Consider the following 25,841-nt stretch of genomic DNA (forward strand, 5'->3'; position numbering starts at 1 on the left):
GTGCCTACGCCCCCTCTCCGTGAGGAAGGGCTTCCTGAGATCCAACCTAAACCTGCCCTGACACAGTTTCAGGCCGTGCCCTCTGTCCTATCACTGGTTGCCTGGGAGAAGAGCCTGACTCCCACCTGACTACATCCTCCCTTCAGGAAGTTGTAGAGAGTGAGAAGGTCCCCCCTGAGTCTCCTCTTCTCCAGGCTAAACACCCCCAGCTCCCTCAGCCTCTCCTCACAGGACTTTCCCTCCAGCCCCTTCCCCAGCCTCGTTGCTCTCCTCTGGACCCGCTCCAGCCCCTCAAGGTCTTTCTTGCAGTGAGGGCCCCAGACCTGCACACAGGGCTCGAGGTGAGGCCTCACCAGTGCTGAGCACAGGGGCAGAATCACATCCCTGCTGCTGCTGGCCACACTGTTCCTGATACAAGCCAGAAGCACCCAACTGACTTAGCACACAACCAGTAAAGGCCAGTGTTAGTTCTGCCAGTCCCAGAATACTCCCTGGGAAGCAGCAGGCACTCTGGGATGCCTGGCTATGTTTTCCCAGATCAGAAAATGCTACAAAGTAGGAAAACAGCCTTCCCAGTAAGTGCAGAGGTTTCAGAGTGAATCATCAGGGTCTGCTAGATCTGGATCAGTAGCAGCCAGATTGGATCTTGGCTTGCTCTGACACTCTACTACACCAGCATTGTACGTTTACATCGTGCTCTTTAATGTATATTTTAACGGATTTTTTTTACCCCAGAGGTAGCACAGACCTCCATTAATGCAAGTAACATAAGTCAGTTGTACATAGTCTTCTGAAGGAGAGCTGACTATCTGAAAAATCAGTTCATGCATCACTCATCTGAAAACCTGAAATAAAATAAGTTTAAATTCTGCATATATCACACACTGTTTTATCAAAATTTGACTTAACTTACTGGAATTTACATCACTGCATTGCACACTGAATAGGTCTAACAGAATGACTAAATTGAACTAAGATTTCTGTTACTTTAGTACATTTGTAAACACCAATAACTGACATGAAATCAAGCAATAATCTTGGTGTTATTTTAACATAGCCTTTTCCTGACAGAATAAAATCACTACTTAAATTTGTGAAAGAAGAAGAAGAAAACTCTTAAGTCAGCAAGCACATGTACAAGTCTTTCTCAAGCTGTGTTTGCAACTAAGCTGATTCTTGCGTTACTGTTGTAGACTCACCGTTCATGAATGAGTCTGCAGCTCGCTGTAAGATAACTCTCAATTATTACGAATACAAATCTGAGAGCTCTCATGGCAGGAACGATGCCTTTCTACTTTTGGGCTTGAACAAAACCATCTTCTCCACAGTAACAGTGGGCTTAAACCATACATGTAATCTAATTTATGAGAACTACGTGAAAAACAGTTTGTGTTCAATTTGTTTTGTTCGCATGTATCGCTACTTCAAACAAAGCAGCCAACTTTTATATGTACCACATAGGTTTTACTCCAAAGTGTGCTAAGATTTTATAATTCTACCTGAAGTTGTCACGAACACTTCCTCTCCAGAACTTCAATAACAAGAAGAACAAAAAAAAAAAGTTTAAAAAAATCAGTGATTAAGAATCCCAGACCTTGATCAAGACCTAAGATCAAGAATCCCAGACCTTGTGACTTATTTCATTAATTTCAAAGACTACAGAAACTTTCAGATATTAGAAACAGAAAATAGTGAAGTGCCGTTCTAGTCTATATTGATGGGCAATCGATGTGCCCTGTGATTGTTTTTTCCATCACAGTTATTCATCTACAATTCACAATACTCTTTTTTGGCTTACAAGTTAAATAACAGATTCTTGCTACCTTGCATACCACCACCACAAACGGTGCCTACAACTGATTATTTCCAGAAGCACACATATGCAGCTTATTACAGACAAGATGTATATAGCATGAAACTATGCTGGCATAATACAGAACTTGGTAATTTTGTGGATTTAGAGGTATGGAAACCTGACTACATTGATTTTACAAATGTCACTTTCTGCCCTATACACAAGTATTCTGTGAAACATCTACAACATATATTAAAAAGATGGGACAACGAATCACAAAATCACAGAATTTTTGAGGCTGGAAAAGACCTCTGAGTTCTTCAACTCCAGCCTATAACCCAACACCACCACATCAGACCATGACACTAACTGAAGTACAATGAAACGTAAGAAGAGTCAAGATTACAATAATTACCTTCATATTAGGAACATGAACAACATCCCCATACTGGTCTTTTGTTTGTACTGTAATAACAGTTGGCCAACCGCATCGAATATCATCCTTATTCAAAATCAATGATGTTTTTTGAGGATCAGCATATGAATCTGGCTGAAGCCACCTACAGCAAAGAAAAACATTTGACATAAAAATCTCTTACAGACTCTCAAAAGGTACATTATTACTGTGTACAAACATGACTTTCAGCTAAGAAAAGATGCAGAAAGTCTGAATACCTAAATGATTTTACCTAATATACTAACAGAAACAATATGGCCCAATAGATTTTTTTTTGATTAATATTTGATACAACTATTGAAGTCCTATAGCTAGCTGTAGACACAAGCAAGAATGCACAGCTTTTAAAATTTAGCAGATGACTAAATATTTTCTACTTTGCTGGAAAACATAAATATTACAACTATGAAATAAAGGGGTTTACTCATGCAGCACACAAACTTTTACCTTGCAAGTCGCCCGCCACTTGATCCTGATACACAAGCAATGAAATCCTCCAGAAATGACTGTTCATTACTTTGAACCTGCAGTGGAAGACTTCCTTCAAGAGCTTCCAAGATGGTTGGTGAGTGAGATAGGGCCAAGCCTTTCCCAAGAATGCCGGAGTGAGATTTGCAAACCTGTTTGGTTTTGGGTTGTTTTTTTTTTGCAGAGGTTGAGTTGAGGGTGAAAGGATGGAGACACAAAACAGCTTTTCAGTATCATACATGTAGACACTTTTTCATAAAATGCACAAATGAGGCAGACATTTGTGGCATCAAAAATCATTCAAGGATCTCTTCCATAAAGACATTTTTGGGTGAGACAAAGTAAAAGAAATTGTTTCTTTGCAAGAAGGGAAGGAAGGCGGGAAGATGCATAAAATACTGAGTAGACAGGAATAAAAGCAAAACTGAATCTGTTATTTGCACACACACTCCTAGCTCACATTTCATATTAAAACACAGCGGGTCCAAGAACAGATCGCTGAAAAAAATATTTCTTCCAAGGAACATCTGATTCCTCCTAGACAATTTCTGTGTACTATTCTGTCATCTAAGGCCTACACAATGGTGTCATGCTCTAGCACTGATGTTTATCCAGCAAGGACTGTGACAACTGAGTTTCAAAATAGTTGCCCTGAAGATAATTAGAAGGACTGTGATAATTCCTTTTTCACTGCTGGTCATCGGCTAGGTGTTATAAACAGGGAGGTACTGATCAGCGTTGGCTGCCGTCACAACAAACAAAATACCATCACCAAAACAGCTGCAGCTGCGTTATTTGTGACTTGATACATCTTACCACTCATCTGAAAAAGTGATTTTATTTCTGCAATTACAAAGCCACGTGAAGGATTAATTCTGGTAACATTTAAAATTTGCTAAATAGTGCAACTTAAGCCAGACACTTAAAAATTTTGAAATATACTCAGTCATCTAACTTTATATGGGATATTTCAAGCAATTTTTCCCAAGCAGATAAAAAAAAGATTTAACGTAAACACCAAACCTCTGTAAGATTTTCTTCAACTGTTTTATAACACTCTGGATTCCCTTGTATTATGAAAAGCTTACAAGTGATTTTCAGTAACAGTCAAAAAATTCAATGCAATTATATGCTTAAGTATGGTTCAATGGATAAAAAGCCGCAGCATACCTGTAAGGCTGCCTCTTCAAGTATCTCCAGATCTTCTTCAAATTCATTACCTGCTGTAAAAACATAAACACAATTTTTGTAACAGTAACATTGATATTTATCTAGGTATTATAGAAAGTGAAACTCAGCTCTGTTTCATAAAGCCTTTTATATTGCAAAATTTAAAGTTTGCAAAATGATGCATTATATTGTTTAACCAGCAGTTGAACAATTAATATTTTGAAGTAAATGCAGTAAACATGCAGTACTGTATAGTTCAGTGCAGAAGCAAATAAACATGTTACATGAAACAAAAACACGGTAATTATATTCTTATCTCCAAGACAGTATGTATGGCAAATCTTTGGGTGTGACTAGATACTTTCAGAAAGAGATTTTGGGAGGTCAGGATGGTTTCCGGGAAGCAGTACCTCCAAGTATGTACCAGCTGCTCCCTTTCAAGGTCTTACCCTCGTAACGGCATTTGAAATCCTGATAAACTCTGCACAATTTTGTAAATCATTGTTTCTCCTAAAACACAAAATTCTAGTACATTCTGCTGTACAGTATTTCTTTGTCAAGGCTCAAAAGTCTGATTCCAAGGTGATGAGAATTGCCAAACACACTCTTGTATAGAAAAGTAAAACAGATAAGGTTATCGTGTTTCTACTCTCTCTCAAAAACATGTCAGGCAATTCTACTAGTCAGGAGAGAGAAAGAGAAATAAGAAGAATCAAGCTCTAAAGCATTTTTAAAAATTCAAAGGAATAAAGACATATAGAAATTCTGCTCTCAGAAATAACTTCTACCAAATCTGAAACAATTAAGTGAGTAATAATGTTCATTGATCAGTTCTGCACTGCTGTTTAAGTTAGATCTTCGTCAAAGTCCAGACCTCTCTCTCAAGGAGTATCTTTAAGTCTTGGAAAATGGGTAAGGAGGAAATGAACATGGTAACTCAAACAGCATTTGAGTGTACTCTCAAAGATAAAGTTTTCTTAATACATGAAGGAATCACTGTCTTGTTCATCTTCCTTTGCAGCAAAAAAGGCTAAACCTTGATTTTCTTTCAAAACACTCAATTTCCTAATGGTTCTAGAGGAATACTTGCACAAGTATTTGGCTACCTGCATACAAAATACACCCACTGCGACAATTATGAAAAAGCAAGGTACCTCTTTGTGAAGGACAATACATCAAGATAAATCATGTAAATAAAGCTGGAGATGGAAAGATCCTACAAGGGTGCCAGTAACTTTGATTTGAATTGAACCATTCTATTTGCCCTAACAGAAAGTTCATAAAGTTTCTTACTGTCAACATTAAAATCACCAGGTTTTAGGAGCCACTTAGATGGATCCAGAGGTCTAAAGAGTACTTGGGAAAGTATTTACTTCGTTTAACTAAGCAAACTGCCCCAGTTTGGGGTAGTGCAGCATGAGATAACAAGCTCAGACATAGGTATTACAAAATATCTTCATAGCAAATGGAGAAGAAACAAGCTCCTCTTTTAGGCAATTAACTTCGTTTTTCTTATGGCTTCGTCTTACAATAACATGAACCATCCTCTGAAGATGTTTAAATTAACTCTAAAACAAGGTTAGAGTTAGTAGCTTAGATATAGATGCCTAACTTTCATATGCCAAAGTTGTTAGTTGTTTTGTGTAGTGAGCCTTTTTTCGGGTTACTTTCTTTAGCCTGTACAGACAGAACAAAGGTAAAACTGTAGAAATTAGAAAATAAAGTATGAAAAGTCTAATAAAAAGGGCATTTCTGTGTGTATGCACTACAAGACAGTCTTTTAGATTATTTTATGTGTTTTCCTTAAAAGGCACTGCAATTCCAGGGGTAAGATGACACTGCTCTGCAGATGAGCAATGGAAGTAACAAAGTATTTTTTAAAACACCATTTCACTCGCAGCAAAATATAGAAGACAGGTAACAAAGTGCAGAAAGAGAAGAAATAGTCTGATAACTAAGGCATTTAAACGTTGCTCTAACAAACCACATTTTTACCTCTTTTTCAGAAAAAGTGTCTTCCTGAGACACTAAGCAAAACACTTAAGGCAATGTTACAGACAACAAAAACCATCCCAAGCAGGTTGCACGGTGGTTTCCATTTGCAACTATTACCACTGCTGCCTATAATTATCAGTTTGGTTTATTCACAAGGACCAATGGTCTTGCAGAGAAAGAATGCACACATATGTCATTGGCAGCGTAATATTATCAGTGACATTAACAAACCTGGCTTAAGTCCTGGAGTTGGTGTCAGATAAATGGTCAGATGAATCAATTGTAATTACATCATTAATCAGGAAACTCTTTACAGGCAATGCACCTGTCCCTCTGCCCTTGTAGATCACACACAACCACTTTTATAGGTGGCTGAGACTGCATTTGTACCTTAACAGTACGTTTTATTTCAAATTCCTTCTATCTGAAAGCACATTCAGCCAGTCTACGTATCACTTTTTCATCTTGGTTCACACATTCAAAATTAGAGCAAAAACTAAAAAAAAAAAAATCTCTTTAGAGAGAACTATGAAGTATTAGACAACCTGGGAAATTAAGTTAGAAGAAAGCATTTAATTTTAAGCTGAGTTTTGTGGGGTTTCTTTGTTTTGATTTTCTTTGTGTTTTTAATTTTATTTTATTTTAATCAAACACCATGATAAATGGGTGCTATGGAAGTCAACAAAATTCAAGAGTTAATGTGGGTGTTTGGAGAACAGGACGCAATTTAAACTACAGAATTGCCTGTATTTTTGAGAGAGGTACACGGATCTACCAGTGCAATTGAGGTGCCTATGTACAACATAAAGCAAGAAATTTGCACATTCAAATACACAAGCAAAATACCGGGTTAAAAAAAAAATATAATAAAAAAATCAAATTGGGCTTTGTGGTTATAACTGCACACTGATCAATGCCTTCCTAGTCGTTAATGAGCGCTTCCAGTCTCATTAACAAATCTGGGCTCTCATTTGTGCTCCTACATTAAAATTGATCAAAAAGATATCCTACTAGAGATTATGAGCTTGTTTTTCTTACACACCGATGTAAATTAGGAGAAATGCTATTACACAGAATATGGCTGCATCATGAGAAGTTCAAATTCAATCTCTTCATTGATTAGTTTTCATGAACTGATATTTTTCCTTACATTGTAAATTGCACTTGGGTTACTGTAAAGCTTTATTTGCTGTATCTGCTGCAAAAGTATATAATTTTTTTTTGTAATACAAAAATAAAAAACACAGCAGAAATATTTCAGGCTATATGGTCTACAGAGGCAACGGTCACTTTCAATTTCAAACAAGAACTTTTAAATTTTGCAATTCAATGTTGCAGGTATTTTTTGTTCAGGACGGTGTGGAGTGCAGGGAGAAAAAACAGTGAAAGAGAAATACAAGTAAGATACCTGCACATTCGTGAAGTACCACGAGGAAACTGTAGGACATAGCTCGTACACTGATACATTACCTGTGGATGGGGTGAGTTGGTTCAGATTTATATGACCAGATTTCCTTCCTCCCCATACACACATGAAGGGAACAGTGTAAGGAGAAAACACCACTGCTTTATTAGCTTGTTTAATTCAGTTTTAAGAATCAATTTCATATGATTACTCTAACTAAACCAACATTAAGACTTAAAGATTAACTCAGAAAACCCAAAACAATAATGAAATAATGTCGTATGTTCTTTGAATAGGACTTACCAATAGGAAGCGCTAGATCTTTCTTCATCAAAGCTGCAGCACATGATCCTCCCAGATTTGCCAATTCTTTCTCCAGCTGAATAATACCCTTCAAATTGAAAAAGATTTTAAACTGAAATTTTAAAACTAAAATAGGTGAGAAAATAGGACAATGAATATGTTTCCCTGATGCTGCTTTTTCCCAAGAGATACTGATTGTGTGTTCCAGTTAGAAGTTTCTCAAGTGATAAACTTTTTGCCATACAGTTACTGTCACATTTTGCTGTGCCATGGGCAAGCATATCAAAATTTTGAGAACAATTTCAACTAGATAAGGGTATCAACAAAGGGGTTACCATGCTTCCGGTGGCCTAATAAGAACATCTGAAGCTAATAGTCTTTTGTATGTAATGTTAAAGAGAAAGAAAATTTCCTAATATGGAAAAACTTGCCAATATATTCTCAAAGTGCAAAGCAATGCCTCTTCTAAGCTGTACATGCATACACACCACACATCCCCATCTTGTTTAAAGGTAGTGCTGTTCATAACTCTTTTCCTCTTTCCTTTCTTTGAGCTGGACAGTTGAGGAGGGAAAGAAGATCCTGTAATTTCCCTTTCTCCATTAGAAAGCCTGGGAGATGTCCTTAACATTTTCTCCCTTTTATGTGCACCGGGAAGTTAATACTTCCCATTGATGCTGCTGCTCCAGGGCATGAGAAGAGTCCCTCCCTCCCACCAGACTTGTCAATGAAAACACAAGTGTCTTTCCATCAGTATCTTTCAACCTTGTTCGCAAGAAAAGAGGGAACAGAATGCACACGTGGTTTCAAAATACACGGAGGGAAGGAGACTGGGTGCAAGGAATGAGCTGAGTACTAGGGAGGTTGTAGCTACTTTTTAAACCATAAAGAAATGTATTCGATACTTCCCCTTCAACTTGTCCCAGCTACAAGCAGGCGCAACCTCTTTAACTTTGCTCACTAACACTGATTTTAAGAGAAATCTGTGGGTGGTTTAGTACAACTCTGGCAGCTGCCTCTCATGTAGGAACAAAAACCCAAGCAAACCACCACCAAAAAACAACAGGGGAGATGGGAAACCTCCGTTGGACAGATTTTCTAGGCAATCTTACAGAAACTGGCAATATAAGAAATTGAGTAAAAAAAAATTTAAAAAATTTTTTTTTTTTTTTTTGCAAAGAGCCTTTGAAACGTGTAACCCTAGACTTGTCTTGTATTCTGCAAGACTTGCAAGCAGACTGAAAAATCTTTGAAATGGGTTTTCAGCTAACCCCTTCACAAACTGCATCGTTAGGACTCAAACCAGCAGGTTCTGAAATAATAAGTAAAGGTGGGAAATGTGGACCAACCCACTAGAGAGTTGTCTGCTGTGTGAACACCTGTTATGCAGATGGCAATTTTTGCATATATTTTGTAGAATTCATAATAACCAGTAAAGTCTTCTTTTTCATTCATACAAGCATAAATTTACAGTTTTTCAAAAAAATCCTAGGTTTAATTGAAGTTTAATAGTTCAACTACACCCAATTTCTTGATGCACTCACTCACACTCAGTGACATCTTTCAGTTTTTGCAGACTTCCCTACTAATGAACGTCATTCAATATACTAGAGGTAACAATTCCAGAAGCTTGTTTCTTTGATAGGTGAAAGAATCAGATGTGCAAAAATTAATCTCACTGACTTGATACTTTTACTACTTAAAGCTAGAGAAAAAACAGTGGTCACAGAACATATGCTTTTTTTTTCTAACCAGTGGTAATACTTCAGAAAACTGTAGTAACAACTTGTGTTGTGTGTCCAGCTACTCGAGTTACTTATGGAGGACTTAGTCCTGAGATGCAAGGGATCTTAAACACCATAATACTTGCTCTTCTATTCATAGAACTTTAGAGTGTTTGGTCTATGAAAAGGGACGTCTGAAAACAATTACCTGCAACTTTTCTTTAGATGGTTTAGTTAACATAGTCTAGCATGTTTTAGCACTGAATGTTAAAACCATGTCAGCAGCTTTGTTTGTAACTGCTTAAAAAAAATAAAGGACATATTATGAATCTACATCTTTTTTTCTGCTTAAGCAAAAAGTATTTCTTTTCTTCAGGCTATTTAGATTATAAATCTGATTTGCTGCAAGCCAATGAGATAACCACAGCTAATAATTTTATGGTATGCTTTCTCATCTGATATGTTATGATATTACAAAGAAATCTCTTATTTTGAAAATCTGAAGACACAATGTAGCCCAAGCAGAATCCAGGAATGAGAAGAGGTAAATCTTCTCTGAGGGTTGTAGTGTAAGCAAGGTACAGAGGCTGTGAAGTTCACAGAATCACAGAATGTTCGGGGTTGGAAGGGACCTCTGAAGATCATCTAGTCCAACCTTCATCCCAGCATAAGTTCACATGAAGCAACAGGTCCAAAGACTCCCAAGATAAGCAAAGGGCTATTTTTTCTGGAATTTTTATAAAGCATATCAAATATTTTCTGTTTTAAGTAATCTCTTAAAATAAGCCAAAATGAAACACTAGTCAAGGATACAAAGAAATCTTATTCTCCCCTTGCAACAAAGAAACAGTGGTGGAAACAACTAATGTTCTTAAACACAAGAGGAGGGGACTACCTCAGGTAGCCTAAATGAGCACCGCATTTCCAAGGAGCCTGAAAGTTCTGGTATGAGTGAACACTAGTAAAATAATGCAAGTTTGTAATCTCATAATTAGCAGTGAGAGTAAAATACTAATCATTGTGTATCTGAAAGTCCCAGTCCTTTCAATTTCTGATAGGATACTAACTCAGAATTTCAGGAAATTTCGTATCCCACTGACATATTAGATAAACCCATTCATTATGAGCAGACTGTCAAATTACTGAAAAATCAAACAAAATGTCATTCCAATAATATTCAGAGTTCCAAACAAATAACACCTGTAACAAAAAAAAAATTAAAATTTACATTACATGGATATTTTAATATTTTGCTAATGTTATTTAGTCGTAAGTGGAAATACAAATATTTTTACCCCATGAAATGGCCGTATAGAAGAGAATTAATAGGTGCAGCAATTGTAACCATTCCACCTTTTTCTTACCTCATCAGAGCCTGGACTAAATTCATATCCAATTGCGTAACATTTGAAACCATAAAAACAAGCCTTTTCATCTTTCACGTAGTCTGATGCAGTCTCCAGAGAAAAAAGAGCTTCATTTCCTTATAGGAAGAAAATAAAATTAAAAAAAAAACGTAAATAACACTTCTCTTTTCAATATGTTTCTTCTACGTAAGCATACATGAAATTCAGACTTTATATGTAACATGAAAAGTAAAACTATTAATAACACAGATCAACACTTCAAACAAGAAACCTTACAAACAATCAACTTATGTACAACCAACAACTCACAGCCATCAGCTTGAAAATATTTTTCAACTCTGTTTTCTGAGACAATTTTGCAAAGGCCAGAATAAAATAAAAAATAAAATCAAGCCTTCTTTCATTTTTTAGAAATTCACATTACTAGAAATTATTGCAGTATCTATTCATTACCTGGCAACACTAATACCATGGTAGGCCATCCTGAAGATCCTGAGAATTTTTTCAGTTCTATCCATGAATTTAGGTTTTCATGAACAGAACCATGCTTTGGTCCAAATCCCAGACTCTGTGCAATTCTGACAGGAATTAGTAAACGAAGAACATCCTCTGACTGAGCAGTGCCACACTGAGTGTCAAACTCTATCGTTATCCACCTGACACATTCAGGAAAAGTCACCTGAAACAAAACGATAGTCTAATTATGTGCAAGTTTTGGGAGTTATCTTTTTCTTTTCTTTTTTTTTTCATTTAATTCTCCATTTACATTTGGCTTTAACTCTTTAGGCTATGAAAGTGATACAGTTATGTAGTTCTGTATAGTTGTTTTGATATGCTTTAGATTAATGTTAACCTGATTTATCCTTTGAAATTCAGATACACCTGAAATGCTTTACAACTTAGTGAATTATAATAACATATCATTTATGTTCAGATTAAGTATGTGCACTTATACCATTTGTAACTGTTTTCAAGAACTGCATGGAATCATTAAAATAATCACTGGCTATTACAAATAATTAACTTTCAAATGCCTTTTTAAAGACCAACTTCAACAAACACACTCGATACTTTTTTTATATAATCTTAGGAAAGTACATAGCAGCCGAATTACACTCGCAAATATGGTCTGCAGTATGAGAGCACATAGCTACAGAAATTCAAAAGCAGTAGCAACTAAGCCTAAGACTTCAGATGAGCTTCACATACTTCTAAAACAATAATAAGCATCACTGCATCAGGAAGATCATACAAGAATTCTGCAGTGGATGTCTTGCTGCCTCACAAGACAAGCAAGTGGAATAGTAATTAATGACCTTCAGCTCTTACTCGATTCTAGCTTTGCTACCTCTGGATTTACAGAGATGGAATCAATGTGACTGCAGAACACACTATTTCAAGAACTGAAGCATGGGGATTATGTCTCAGGCATGTAATTTATGCCTCAGCCCTTTATTTGACGACTAGAAAAAAAATATCCTTTCTCTATTGACACTGAGGAAAATCAATACTCATCCATGTAAGGCAGGACGAATCCTGCTCAGAGTGACTTAAAGTTAAGAGGACTTCAGAGACTTCTAAAACATCAAATAATGGTCCAAGAGAAAGTAATTAATGAGGAATTTAAATTGGCAGACCAGTAATAGCCAGCATAGGGATCTCTACACTGTAATGCTTATTAATTCAACTAGAATTGATGTTAGGTATTTTTACAAAGCATTGTTTTAGCATGAGATAAAAGTCTGAAAGATTATTAGAAAATGTATACATAAGGCTTCCAACTTCTACAATCTGTACAGTTACAGCAACGAAATTGTGCATGACAGTAGGAAAATGTAAGACTGAATAAACTTAGGGACTTAGAACAGATACCTGCATCAGGGGGTTCAAACTACACTAATTTCCACTACACTTACTGAACAAACCGAAGTTTTCTTTTAAAAGCGGTACAGTAATAACATAGACAACCATCTCCTCTATTAGACAATATGAATTATCATCCCCTAGTAACATTTTTTCAGATGGCAAGAATTGACAAAACAAAACTTGTGCATCAAAAGCTTTTAAGAAACCGCAGGCGCTCTTAGAACTGGTGCTCACCTTATAGTGCGTGACAGAGGCAGGTTTATAGGGATGCTCGCTTTCTACGACAGCGTAATGATTGGAGGTAGTACAAGCTGAAAGCCCTTGCTCTGGTTGGTTGCCGGTGGTGCTATCTGTAGACTGATTCGGGTTAAAAGCTGGAGGGGCATATTTCTGATTCAGAACTGCCACCGAAGGAAGTAACTGCTGTACTAGGCCAAAGACCTCAACGGCAACCTGTAATGTAACACCACACACAATAAAGGACTAGTTATCACTGGTTGAAAACAATACTCAGATTTACATTTCTCTACAACAGGTGTTTGGGATATTATCAGATTATTTCTACTATAATTCACTTAGTCATCTTCCTATTCTGCATCTACATAATCATGACAGAAAAAAATGCATCACTGCCTTCATCTCAAATACTACTCTTGAAGACTCGCCAAATCTCAAACAAAATTTGTATGCAACTGCAAGATGCCTCCACTAAAATACCTTCTAAAACATGTAACATGAACAAAAAATTAGGCTGAGTTGACAGAAAGTAAATACTATACACCGAAGTCACAGTCCAGTTATACTTTGGGTTTTTAACATGAATATTTTTTTGAACATTGGACACATTTTAATGCACGCTATACACCAGTTATACACCAGTTATACACAGTCCAGTTATACTTTGGGTTTTTAACATGAATATTTTTTTGAACATTGGACACATTTTAATGCACGTGTTAAGCATCACATTGTTCCCTATAATCTTTATGACATCTTCAAAGGAGAACACTTCTAAAACAGAACACTTGATCCTAAACACCAATTAATCTCAGTAATAAGGTAACTAAAATTTAAAACTATTTTAAATGAAATTAATCTGCTAGATTTTAATTGGCCAGCTCTTTTTCCTCCCTCTTCTTTAAAGAAAAGCCAGAAAGGAGCTTACAGCACATGAAGAAGTAATCAAAGGCAAAAGTGTCTACTGCGTAAAGATTAATGACATCTAGTAAGAGACTTCAAGTCTTCCATACCCTGTACATGGAAAAATGTCACGCCATTGAAAAGTAAGGACTTTTTTATTTAAAGCTGACACCTTCCCATCTTCGAATTTGACAGAAAGAATCTTAATTTAATGAGCAGCTACCTCTGCTTTGGATGTTTACTGTGAAGACAGAACTTAGTAACAAAAAACATTGCATCCCACCTATATTTGTCAAAGAGTCATAAATGCAGATCCTTCTAACTTCCTGTCTTTTCCTACCATTGAAGCTTGTCATCTTTCCTTCTGCTTCCTTAAGGATTTTTTTCCACAATGTCTTCAGTTTAATTAAAAAAAAAAAAAAATAGCCATTTTTAAAACATGACATTTTAAAAATATTTGACTCTCAAAAAATTCATAGGTCAGAGAATCATAGAACGGCCTAGGCTGGAAGGGACCTTAGAGATCATGGTCTAATATAAACCATCAATTTGTAAAATTGTAAGAAATCAAGATGTTCAGCTTTTCAGCGTAATCCTTTTCCTTGAAGAAATTGAAGAATGTTGTACAGAAACTTCTGCTGAGGATCATACCTTGGGAATAGCTGCTGCTACTGGTCCTATGTAGGCTATTATGAGGGGAAGCAGCATTGAAAACAGACTGGAAGAGCTGAGGAGTTCTGGAATGTCTTCAGCTAAACAAAGATAATTACAACATAAGCATTATTAGTAGATGTACCATAGTTCAAAACACATTTTTCTGCGTTGCTTATCACAAGTTAAAGAATAATTTTTTTGCACTAGTTTTTACTTCAAATTATTTTCATTATCTAGGTATTGTCAAATTCTAAACCCACAGAGTTCACTGGAGATAAACATGCCATTATATACCGTTTTCTGTGGAAAAAAAAATTCCTGTTCTTAGAGCATAATATTATAGAATTGTTTGCCATTTTGTGAAGCTGCATTTCTCAAAATGGATGTCTACATTTCTCAGAAAGGGATGTTTAAGTGCTTTAAATGCACTTTTTAAATGCATTACATTCTCCAGTCTTCCTGATTAGCACTGCTGTGCAAAACATGCAATAAAATTCCGAACCGATCCATCATTGCCCACCTTTTGGAGATAAAAAACCTTACCAGCTTTAATATGATATTTGCTAAATTGGTGAACAAATTTATACAAGGTTTTTATTTGTGGTATCTCAAGTGCAACTCAATAACTTAGAAAGTTAAAGTTTGATACAGGAATGAAAGGTTACCAAAATATTCTTGGGAAAGCAAAAGAGAAGTGTCACAATTTTTGTATCATCAATATTTCACTGCTATCTCATGCTATCAAAGAAGTAAGTTCTGAAAAGTACATTTTTAAAGCCAGTTTTCAAAAGCCTTACCATCTACAGCAAGAGCCCTGTGCAACAGGTCTTTAGCAGCTCGTACAACAGCGCTCACCACAGAAAGAGCCCTGCTACAGTTTTTATCTTCTTCATTAGCTTTGTTCAAAAGCTGTGATTGCAGATCTCCATCATACTCACTCCTGGATGGGGGATTAAGTTAAAGTTTACAAAATACGAAATAATATTAAAAAACATGACTGACCATTTATGATAAAGCAACATAACAATCAATCCAAGAAATCGCAAAGGACGTTTTGGAGGCAACACCTCAGCGTTAGCCCTTTACAATCACTTTATTTTGCTGAAAAATATGAAAAGCATTTTTCTGAAATATTTCTTTTGACTAGATGCCTTTCAAACCATAGGAATGTATTAATCACTATTAATACACTGCTCTTCAAAGACCAACCACTTATCTTGATAAACACATTCTAATACTAAACACGTCATAGAAATTCATAAAAATCTTTCAATGGATATTTCTGTAGTATCATAGCAAGGAAAAGAATTCTCTCTCCCTATTCTAAACGATTAATTTTGGTTTTGAAATATAATCTTAGGCTTTCCCTTACTGAAATATAATCTTAGGCTTTCCCTTAATAGCTTTTTCTTGGAAATACCAAATCAGGTTCTCCTAAACATCATGCACAAAATTATTTCAACAAGGTATATACAAGATATAGTCTGATTTGCTTTTTCAAAGTAGTCAAATGACAAACTGATTCAAGTCTTCAATACGCATTGATTAAGCCGTGCCATAGACAATCAAAATCACTTAAAGACAACATATAAAACAAAATTTCTCATCTCTTCTGGATTTCTTATGTTTATCAAGAAAGATCTGATCTCTCACAAGATGACTTCAGAAAAACCAGATTTCAGCAATGGCACCTCACAACAGTTAAAAACTTTACTTCAGCAGGCAACAAGGATGCTCATCCTTCTCTATGACTTAAATTAACCAAATCTACAAAAAGATTTTTTTTGTGTGTGTGTGTGTCTTTGTCCATGAATTGTAGTTCTGCTGTTAGCGTCAAGCCTTTTTAATTTGAATTTATTAGTGACTGATAATAGGTGTAATTCTAACTGGAGGCTTTTCCAGCAAATCCTTCGAAAACATTTATGTCTTTATCAGAAGTGTGTTAACACACTTTTGGTATGGCATTCCTTGGTGCTTCCATAAGCAACAATTCTATTTGTATTTGAAGGGCCTTCAAAAACTTGAGTGTAAATCTTACAATCTCTGTTCTCTAATAGCTGGCTGAACATTTGTTCCTTTACTGCAGACAAATCAAAACCTCATGACATATTATATAAGAAACTGGGAATCTTCAGACTGACTAAGTCCATAACTCTAGCTATCCATCATACAACATCTAAATGTCTCTTATCCAAGCAAACTTCAAAAGACATCGTGTGATTACAGGCAGCAGTCAGAAAAATTTCCAAATAAAACTTAATTTCTTCTTTAACAGTTCTGAGTTAGGTTAATACAGTCCTTCAAAACTTAGAACTTTATCACAGTTGGAACAATAACTGTTCTGATCTGAAGACAGTACTTGGGTGTGGTTTTTTGCCATATGTTAGCTTATTATTAAGCTAGAATGCCTTGAAGCTTCCATGTACTGAAGTTTTACGTCCTTGGCTTCTCTGAAGTCAAATACATCCTCCTTTCTTCTTTATTCCCTCTTTTGCTTATATAAAAGCAGAAATTCTGGAAGTGGGAATATATGTTTTCTTGATTTATTTTCTCCTTCCTACATAATATGATACTTCATAATCACAACACTTCATAATAAAATTCCTCCATATGCTGAAGGAATTCCCTAAACACAGATGTCCATGATTCCAGAAGATGAAATTATTGTGACATGCACCACTGTTAAGTCCATTCTTTGATACCAACCAATTACTGTTATTACTAGAAAGCTGGATCTCATCTTTTAGAAGAGTTTAGAACTATCCTGTATTTTCAAGTATACTCGTGTTATAATTTTGCTGGCAACCGTATTGCTTTGTAGATTGTCTCCTTTAAAACTTTAAGAGCAACATGATACTGTGATTGTTAGTCCAAAATACATCATTTGTTGGAGCATTAAGTATTTCATCCACTTGGTCTTTTATTACATAGGTACATCTCACACATAATTAAATATCAAAGAAATCACTATTTTTGACTTATTCCTTGGATCCACCTGCTGGATTTGCCTTTACGACAAAATTAAGATTTGAGTAAAGGAATGACAAGTTTTTTTTCTGTACAGATAATGGTAGAAACTCATCTATTCTGGTCCTAACACATTTCGAAAATCATGTCTTCACACATACCAGAATACATACCTGAAAAATTAAAGCAATGCTTTCTGTGAAAGCATTACCCTAAGTGAACTCCTACTATCATCCTGAAAAGCTAACATAAAGTTTCCCTGCTGGACAATCAGATGTCTCAGCTGATTTTTCTTCAGGCATTTGCGATTTCTCTTTTTATACCTTTTAACTCTACAGTAAGAGAGGAGACAGCTCCTACATAAACAGACCTTGCTCCACTACATGATGCAATCCTTTCTGGCAACAGAGGAAGGAACTGAATGAAATCAGAAAGTTAAAAAGAAAAAAGATATTATAGAAAAAAAATTCAAGGAGTGCGTCTTACCAGTCCCCAATATTACAGCATTAAAGCAGTAGATAACAGACCTTGTAAGAGAGGTCAACCATCAAATTATTTGCCAAGTTAGAAAAGAAAGAATCTAAAACAAGAGTAGAAGAGGCACCAGTACAACAGATGTCACAAAAACTGACTTTAATAAATAACTTGTCTGAAACTACACTGGAAGAACATAATAATACTGCTGTTGAAGAAGGTCTTTCTCAGACACACTGCAGATGTTATTTACTATTGCTCCTCTATTAATTTTTCTTTAGAAATGGATCATAATAATGCACTGACCTGTAATAAAGAATCTGGGGAATTTGTCCTCGCGTTTGGTTTGTGCCATTACTGCTCAGACTACATGTACTAAATGTAAATGTTACACCATCTGGACACTGAACTGTGGTCATCCCTCCATCTCCATTGGCAGTCCGGCTTCCATAATTCCTCAAACGAACCGCGTATTTCACATTTTCCTTAAAAAGGAGAGCCAAAATAGTACACAGTATAAAACAAGTAAGTTAAGCTTCATGGTATTATGAAAGCTATTATTTTACATTAATATTGGAGTCTGAAAAGTTCTTCAAAGCACCCTACAAATGAAATTAACTGAAAAAAAAAATAAATCAGCATTTAAGAAAAGTCACAGCTGCTCTATGTTTCCCAACTCCAGATCATAACTTGAGTAAAATATTACTACTAAATACTTGAAGAGCTACTAAGTATAAACAATTATCATCTATCTTATGCTAATAAAAAAATCAAGATTTAATTTCTTTTTGATACAAGGACTTGAACTTTTCAGCTACAGGGTAAAACAGACTTTACAAAGCAAACATATCAAGATCAACTTGCTAATGTGTACAGACAAAAATCAATTTACATTCTGATTTTTTGTTATCTAAGAATTCATATGAAACCTACAGACATGCACTTCTTTCATTTACCTTCAGTGGCACGACTTTGTCAATTCTGATTTCAGCTATGTCACTGGGAGAATCATCTGTGGTGTAAGTTCCTTTAACCAACTCTAAAGAAGTCCATCTATGAGAATGAGTTGAATCTCCAGTATGATCACTCTGATTCAAAGAAACAAATTTTAATACATTTATAATGTAAAAATTTGGCACATTCAGGGAACCACGTAAGTTATGTTGCCTTGCACAAATCATTACACACAGCATTATGAACAAAACAAAGCATGAAAAGCCTGTTCAGAGTCAACAGTAAAATCTCTCTGCTAAAGAAAAAATGACTGACCAGAGAGCTTAATTTCCCAAGCAGCCTATAATTGCCCTTCTGAAGATATTAGAACAGTAGGTTAAACTGAGTGTAAAAGAACAGAGGATTTTCCTCATTACAAGAACTCACAGCACAGTTTTATGCTTCTTCAAAGAGTGTACTTCAACAAGACATGAAACACCTGTAACTACAGCCTGACCATGCTGGTAGGCTACCCTTTTCTTCAGTTTTTGGTTTAAAATGTTTTAACTCAGTCTCCCTTATTTCACTATTTCCTTTGCAGCTTGCAGGGAAAACTAGTACTAATTTACATTTAGGTCCAGAAAGTGAAAAGCTCATTATACTTCAAATATTATTTGTAATAAATTAGTATTTCAAGACCGTAACCAAGATAAAGACTCTACTGGATATGGTATGTAGCTTGCAATACCACTAAAATCACCACCACAAGGAAACCAAAAAACCCTGCTACCACTGCACTGTTTTACTGGTAGCCTAGACTGCATAATATCACAGTATTATTTCATAAAAGATACTATGAAAAAAATTTTGAGGTTACTTTTGTTCAGATTGTTTTCTCAAACGCAGTACTTACATCATCAACTAATACCTCCAACTCATACTCATGAATTCCTCCTCCACCATAAACAGAGAATCCTACCACGACTACACCGGGTTTGTCGACAGAGAAACATATTGCATCAGGGGATCCATTCCCAGTATTCCAGCTCCTTCCCTGACTTGTTTTAGTGAATCGGTTTGGAGTGGATTTGACAGAATGGAGAGAGTTCAGTCCATCAACCTGTAGGAAGTTACATACGTGAACCAGAAAAATAAATTGACTGCTAAACATCAGACAACTTTAATAAAGCCAAGTTAAATGAATTAAAGCATCAGATTTTTAACTGGGAAAATTTGAAAGTCAACTGAAAAACACAGAAGATACCACTGGGGCTTCTACTCAGCATTAACTAGAAAGAAAATAGAAAATGTAATTTCTGGTAACTGGGAATTAACGACAAATAATTAGAAATCTGATTCCTTTTTTTCTCAAGTATTTAAATATGTGTTTTGCAGGATGAATTAGCACAAATTATAGCTTAATGAGCTTCAAGAAGAGTGAGGTATTTCTGCCTTAGGTAAGGTCAAGATCAAGAGAGGGCAGATACTGGTATTATATAAGAATAAAAAAAATCTTCAATATTATCAAAAGCTTGGTTCTTTCTGCTAAAAATCTCTGCTCATAACACAAAGACAGTGATATCCCTTTAATAAAATCAAATGAATTTCCATCATTTAAGGGCATCACAGTCTCATGAAAAGAAACTTCCCCATGTGATTACGAATCTCGATGTTGTAAGAAGTTGAACTCCTTCCCACTCTCAATTTTGAACACAAAGAAAATAAACTGGAAAAAGTCTACTGATGCAGACAATTATAATACACATATTATACAATACTGAACATAAAAAGGAAGATATGTGTAAGGAATATCTTGCATATAAATAGAGAGGAAGACACAATGCATAAACAAAGCACATAAATTCTAGCCCATAATAAAAAGCATATATGATCAGAACTACTCAGAAGTACCTAGGATACTACGGAAAGCACAGAGATGCTCAGGTACATGGCACTCCAGCAAGCACCTAACAAATATATTTTGAGTGTCTACATGCAGAGATAGGCACGCCAAAAAACAGCACTCCAAAAACTATGATTTGCAGTACTCTGCAGCCATTACAAAGTAGCTAACTGTCAACAGTACTTTCCTAACACAGTGAATACATGCTTTTAAATTCATGTTAAATATCTGAAAGCTAGTGAGAATTAAGAATTCCAGCATCTGTGAAAGATTTGCACACTTATAAGTCACATTCATAATATACTTGTCCTGAAAGACTTCTAGCACTGATTTTATAGAAGCTTTACCTCAGATCCTAACGCTGATGCTGTAAGCTCACTCACAATACTGGCAAGCAACCCACAGGTATTAGAAACCAGATGTGAAGAGAAAAGCTCATTTTCTCTTCTAAGGCTGTTCCGCACTGGTAAAACAACAATGACCAACATCTTTTCTAGCACCTCCCGAAAGCTTGTCATCCCTGAAACATTTTCTTCACTCTGCATCATGGAGAGAAAAATGACAAATGACATTGTTCTTACTTGAAAAATCACACACTGATTTTCATATATTGTAAGTATTAGGCAACTCAAAAATTCATGACTTCTTAAAAACAAGAAGGTTAAAAAACAATTATAGAATCACAGAATGGCCTAGGCTGGAAGGGACCTTAGAGATCATCTAATCCAACCTCCCTGTCATGGGCAGGGACGCCTCTCAACTAGATCAGGCAACACATGGGGACTGAACGGGGATGGAACCCGTGACCTTGGTGTTAACAGCACCATGCTCTAACCGACAAAAATCCTCAAAGGTATCATAAAATGTATTTCTTTGTCAAAAAGCTGACTAATGTTCTTAATTTCCAGAGGTGGCATTGACTTCATTTATTGCACTGGAAAGATACACAGGCATCCTTCCCATGAAGGAGCTTTTCTTATACTTCTTGTCTCACTGTGTATAAGCATACATTAGAATACAACAAATACTTAACTATAGATCATTGTCTTCCCAAAAATATCCATGTAGTGAACAGCTAAGGAAGACAATTGGGTCAAGCAGAACTACAGATACGTGTACAGAATTCTATCGAGGAAGCTGTACCCAAGACAGGAGTATTGTCTTTGTGTTTAATAGCTTTTTGGTGATTTTTCTTCTTAATTTGTGCAGGTGTTTTCTAAGCCTGTGAAAATTCATAGCGTAATAAGGGCCTGCACAAACACGTTCCAAAGCTTAACTGCATATTTTATGAAGAGCAGCAATCTTTTAAACTTACCTTTTCCTGAGGTCTTCGGTTGCTCAAAACTTTTAGTACTGGAAGACTCAACAATTATCCTTTACTTACCCTTTTGTACATCATTCATAATTTCATAAGATCATACTTCTCTTGTCTTTTAAAGCAAAAAATACTGTCTAGTAGTTCCATCCCTTTATCACTTTTCATCTTTTTATCTTTATCACTTTTCATTCCTGTAAATCTGTTCTGGAATAACAAAACTGCAAAAATCACAGAATCATAGAAGAGTTTCTATTGGAAGAGACCTTCAAGACCTGAGTCCAACCTTTGTCCTAGCCCTATCAACACCTCTAAACTATGTCCCTCCGCACCTCACCTACAAGTCTTTTAAACACCTCCAGCAATGGTGACTCCACCACCCCCCTGGGCAGCCTGTTCTAATGGCTGACAAACCTCTCAGTAAGAAATTCTACCTAATATCCAATCTGAACCACCCCTGGCACAACTTAAGGCCATTTCCCCTTGTTCTGTCACTCACCACTAGGCAGAACAGACCAACTCCCACCTTGCTACGGCCAGCTTTCAGGTAGCTGTAAAGAGTGATAAGGTCTCCCCTGAGCCTCCTCTTCTCCAGGCTAAACAGCTCCAGATCCCTCAGCAGTTCCTCCTATGACACACGCTCCAATTCCTTTACCAGCTTGGTAGCCCATCTCTGTACCCTCTCCAGAACCTACATAAATAGAGCATTCGAGAGCCCTTGATTAAGGAATTGTCTAATAACCTTTGAGAGAACTACATGAACTGGGCTTCCCTTGTTCACCTGCTTGTTGATGCCTTGAGAAACTCCAGTCTGAGACATGACTTTGGAGTGGTAGACCTTGGAGTCCTAGTGGGCAGTAAGTTGTCCATGGGACGGCAATGTGCCCCTGTGGCCAAGAGGGCCAATGGGATCCTGGGGTGCATTAAGAAAAGTGTGTCCAGCAGGTCTAGGGAGGTTCTCCTCCCCCTCTACTCTGCCCTGCTGAGACCACACCTGGAATACTGTGTCCGGTTTTGGGCTCCCCAATTCAAGAGAGACAGGGACCTACTGGAGAGAGGGCAACGGAAAGCTACGAGGGTGATTGAGGGACTTGAACATCTCTCCTGTGAAGAGAGACTGAGAGAACAGGGGCTGTTTAGACTTGAAAGGAGAAGGCTGAGAGGATCTTATTAATCTATATAAATATCTGAGGGGTAAGTGTCAAGAGGAAGGGGACAATCTCTTCTCACTGGTGCCCAGTAACAGAACAAGAAATAATGGGTTTAAATTAGAACATCAGAAGTTCCACCTCAACATGAGGAGAAATTTCTTTACTGTGAGGGTGACAGAGCACTGGCACAGGCTGCCCAGGGAGGTTGTGGAGTCTCCTTCTCTGGAGACTTTCAAAACCCGCCTGGATGCGTTCCTGTGTGGCTGCCCTAGGGGATCCTGCTCTGGCAGGGGGGTGGACTAGATGATCTCCAGAGGTCCCTTCCAACCCCAAATATTCTATGACTCTATGACTTTTTGCCAAAGCTGTGTTGACCCTCTGTCAAAACACTGACTCTATCCACATATTCATTCTTGTGATCACATGCAAAAAAGCTGACAATCTCTTACAGAAAATGCTATGCAACGGAAGACAAATCCAAACTATATTTCTGCCGATTTAATATTCCAAAATAAATAAGAATTTCTGCTCAGACATTCTCCAAACATGATATAATTGGAATACTTTAGACTGAAATATGAAAATAAAATAATTACATTTCTGAAACAAGCTTTTTAGAAAAAAAACACTCAGGCAAATTCAGCTCCATCCTTATGACTTCAACTTTCAGAATTGTTTTATGTAGCAACGTTATTAAATTTTTTAAAGCATATCCTAACCTGACTAAGTTTTTCCATGTGTGCAACCAAAAGAGGAAAACGATGGGCTAGAGCAGAGTCATTCTCAGTGCTGACTTGTTTAACCATTGAGCGCAGCAACGCCTCTCCGTCATACGCAATTGGAAAGATCGAGGTCAGTTTTACTGAAGTGTGGCAGAGAGCAGACATAACAGCAGCAAGCAGCCGACTACTGGAGGTTTTGAAATTTGCTTCCTGGATATCCTAAAAACATAAAAAGAAATTAATAGAATGGCCCTGTTGCATGCAAAGTAAATGAGAGAAACTACTTCTGAAAGGAAATTTCCAGTTTTATAGTAATTATAAAAATAAATTAAAGAAAGAATTTCATATAACGTTAGCTTTCCTGTGAATTTCACATTATTTTCTCTTAGGAGCTTCCGCTTAGATCTTTCAGATTGGACTAATCAGAATTTGTTGTTCGTCAAGTTTTAAAACAGTAAACTCATTTAAAATTACTTTTGAAATTACAGCACACTTTGAAGACAAAGCTCTTTGATTACTCAAACAATTTAATTAGAATACTACATTAAAAAACTGATTCTCCCTTGAATTTTTATATGCTAAGTAAATTCTCATGCAAAGAATCAACTAGTTTACATCTCACTGCAATTAATGCAAGCATCTCCACTGTTTAGACATCAGACGCTCATTCACAGTAAGCAAGATACTTAAAAGAATGCTGTTAATTACAGAATAATATTGGCAGCTTTCCAGGTACTTTGCTGGTTCAGAGCATTGTTGTAACATTCAATAATGAGAAATTACTCAAATGTTAGTGAAGTGTATTAAAAAAATGCCACCACACGTGTGCTGCTAAGCAACATGCAGCAAGAGTATTCACATATAAGGCATGCTCAACGCCAGAAAAGATAATGCTGACAGTTATTAGCACCACAAATTTTCTTTGCTGTCACAGAGAGCATCTTAGTGCTAGAGGAGACAGAAATTCTCAGGCTCTTGTTGAACTTGGATAGTTGTTTTGAAAATAAAACAAACAAAACACCAACAAACCCAACACCAAAACCCAACTGTCAGAAAAACAACCAAACCATGGCAGAATTCAAGTTGCAGACCAGGATCAGCAATAAAAGGAATAAAGGTTTTCAATACTGCTTAGCTTCTCTTTGAGCAAAAGGGCAAGACAAGTTGTAATATTTACTTGTGTCATTTTACTGTACCTGGTCCAAACAATTCAGCAAGTCACAAAGACATGCCCACTGAAGAGCCGGTGTTGGATAAAATGAATGAAAGCAAGCTGTGAATGTATTATGGCATTCCAGAACAGCTTCTAAAAGACTGAGAGGCTGACTGAGGTATCCCTGTGGATCATTGTCCAACTTCACCATGCAATGATCAACTCCTTCAGATAAAATTTTTCTCAGCAAGGTCCTAGTTTTTCCAATGCAATCTGCTAATTTGCTGGTTTCTTCTACAACCGCCTTCGCCGTAGCTGCAAGGTTACACAAAAGAGGAGCACAAAATGTACAATAAATGAAACATTTTCATATTATAATGCACATTTTACATGCAAATGTAACAACTTGGTTTTAGCAACATTGATGAATCTACATTCAGAGAAGTACATTTTAAAAGGAAAATAGTGAATAGTGTTAAACTACATCAAAGAAACCTGAACAATAGAAACTTCCAATTTTCTAGTCTTTCATAATATATGCTACATTTTAATATGAACATTGTTAAACTACAGGCATGAAAACCAGACAATGTCTTTTATATCCAAATTATGCTCATCACCAAAGCAGTTACCATGTATAGAAACTGAAAACAGGAAGATAAGAAATAGAATCACAGAATGGTTTGGCATAGAAGGGACCTAAAGATCATCTATAGTTCCAACCCTGCTACCAGAAGCAGGGACACCTTGCAGTATACCAGGTTGCTCAAAGCCTCACTCAACCTGGCCTTGAATGTTTACAGGAATGAGCATCCACAACTTCTCAGCATCCTGTTCCAGTGTCTCACCACCCTCATATCAGAGAATTTCTTCCCAATA

The 25,841-nt window shown here is 36.4% G+C and overlaps 1 protein-coding gene across 1 annotated transcript in view; it reads right to left on the reverse strand.

Annotated features, from left to right (window-relative positions):
- Positions 1-25,841, reverse strand: part of LOC104274306 (E3 ubiquitin-protein ligase MYCBP2-like) — a gene marked incomplete at both ends in the record, with an annotated part of 43,039 nt that overhangs the window by 5,091 nt on the left and 12,107 nt on the right. Inside the window, 15 exons of the mRNA XM_009869902.1 lie at positions 2,211-2,355; positions 2,700-2,872; positions 3,891-3,943; positions 7,594-7,681; positions 10,682-10,800; positions 11,138-11,363; positions 12,785-13,003; positions 14,342-14,442; positions 15,142-15,284; positions 18,092-18,270; positions 18,742-18,873; positions 19,632-19,838; positions 20,969-21,160; positions 23,807-24,028; positions 25,006-25,277. Coding sequence (XP_009868204.1) covers positions 2,211-2,355; positions 2,700-2,872; positions 3,891-3,943; positions 7,594-7,681; positions 10,682-10,800; positions 11,138-11,363; positions 12,785-13,003; positions 14,342-14,442; positions 15,142-15,284; positions 18,092-18,270; positions 18,742-18,873; positions 19,632-19,838; positions 20,969-21,160; positions 23,807-24,028; positions 25,006-25,277 — 2,471 coding nt within the window. The remainder of the gene's footprint in view (positions 1-2,210; positions 2,356-2,699; positions 2,873-3,890; positions 3,944-7,593; positions 7,682-10,681; positions 10,801-11,137; positions 11,364-12,784; positions 13,004-14,341; positions 14,443-15,141; positions 15,285-18,091; positions 18,271-18,741; positions 18,874-19,631; positions 19,839-20,968; positions 21,161-23,806; positions 24,029-25,005; positions 25,278-25,841) is intronic.

The sequence above is a fragment of the Apaloderma vittatum genome, unplaced genomic scaffold (genome assembly GCF_000703405.1).
Source record: "Apaloderma vittatum isolate BGI_N311 unplaced genomic scaffold, ASM70340v1 scaffold2245, whole genome shotgun sequence".
Classification (NCBI taxonomy): domain Eukaryota; kingdom Metazoa; phylum Chordata; class Aves; order Trogoniformes; family Trogonidae; genus Apaloderma; species Apaloderma vittatum.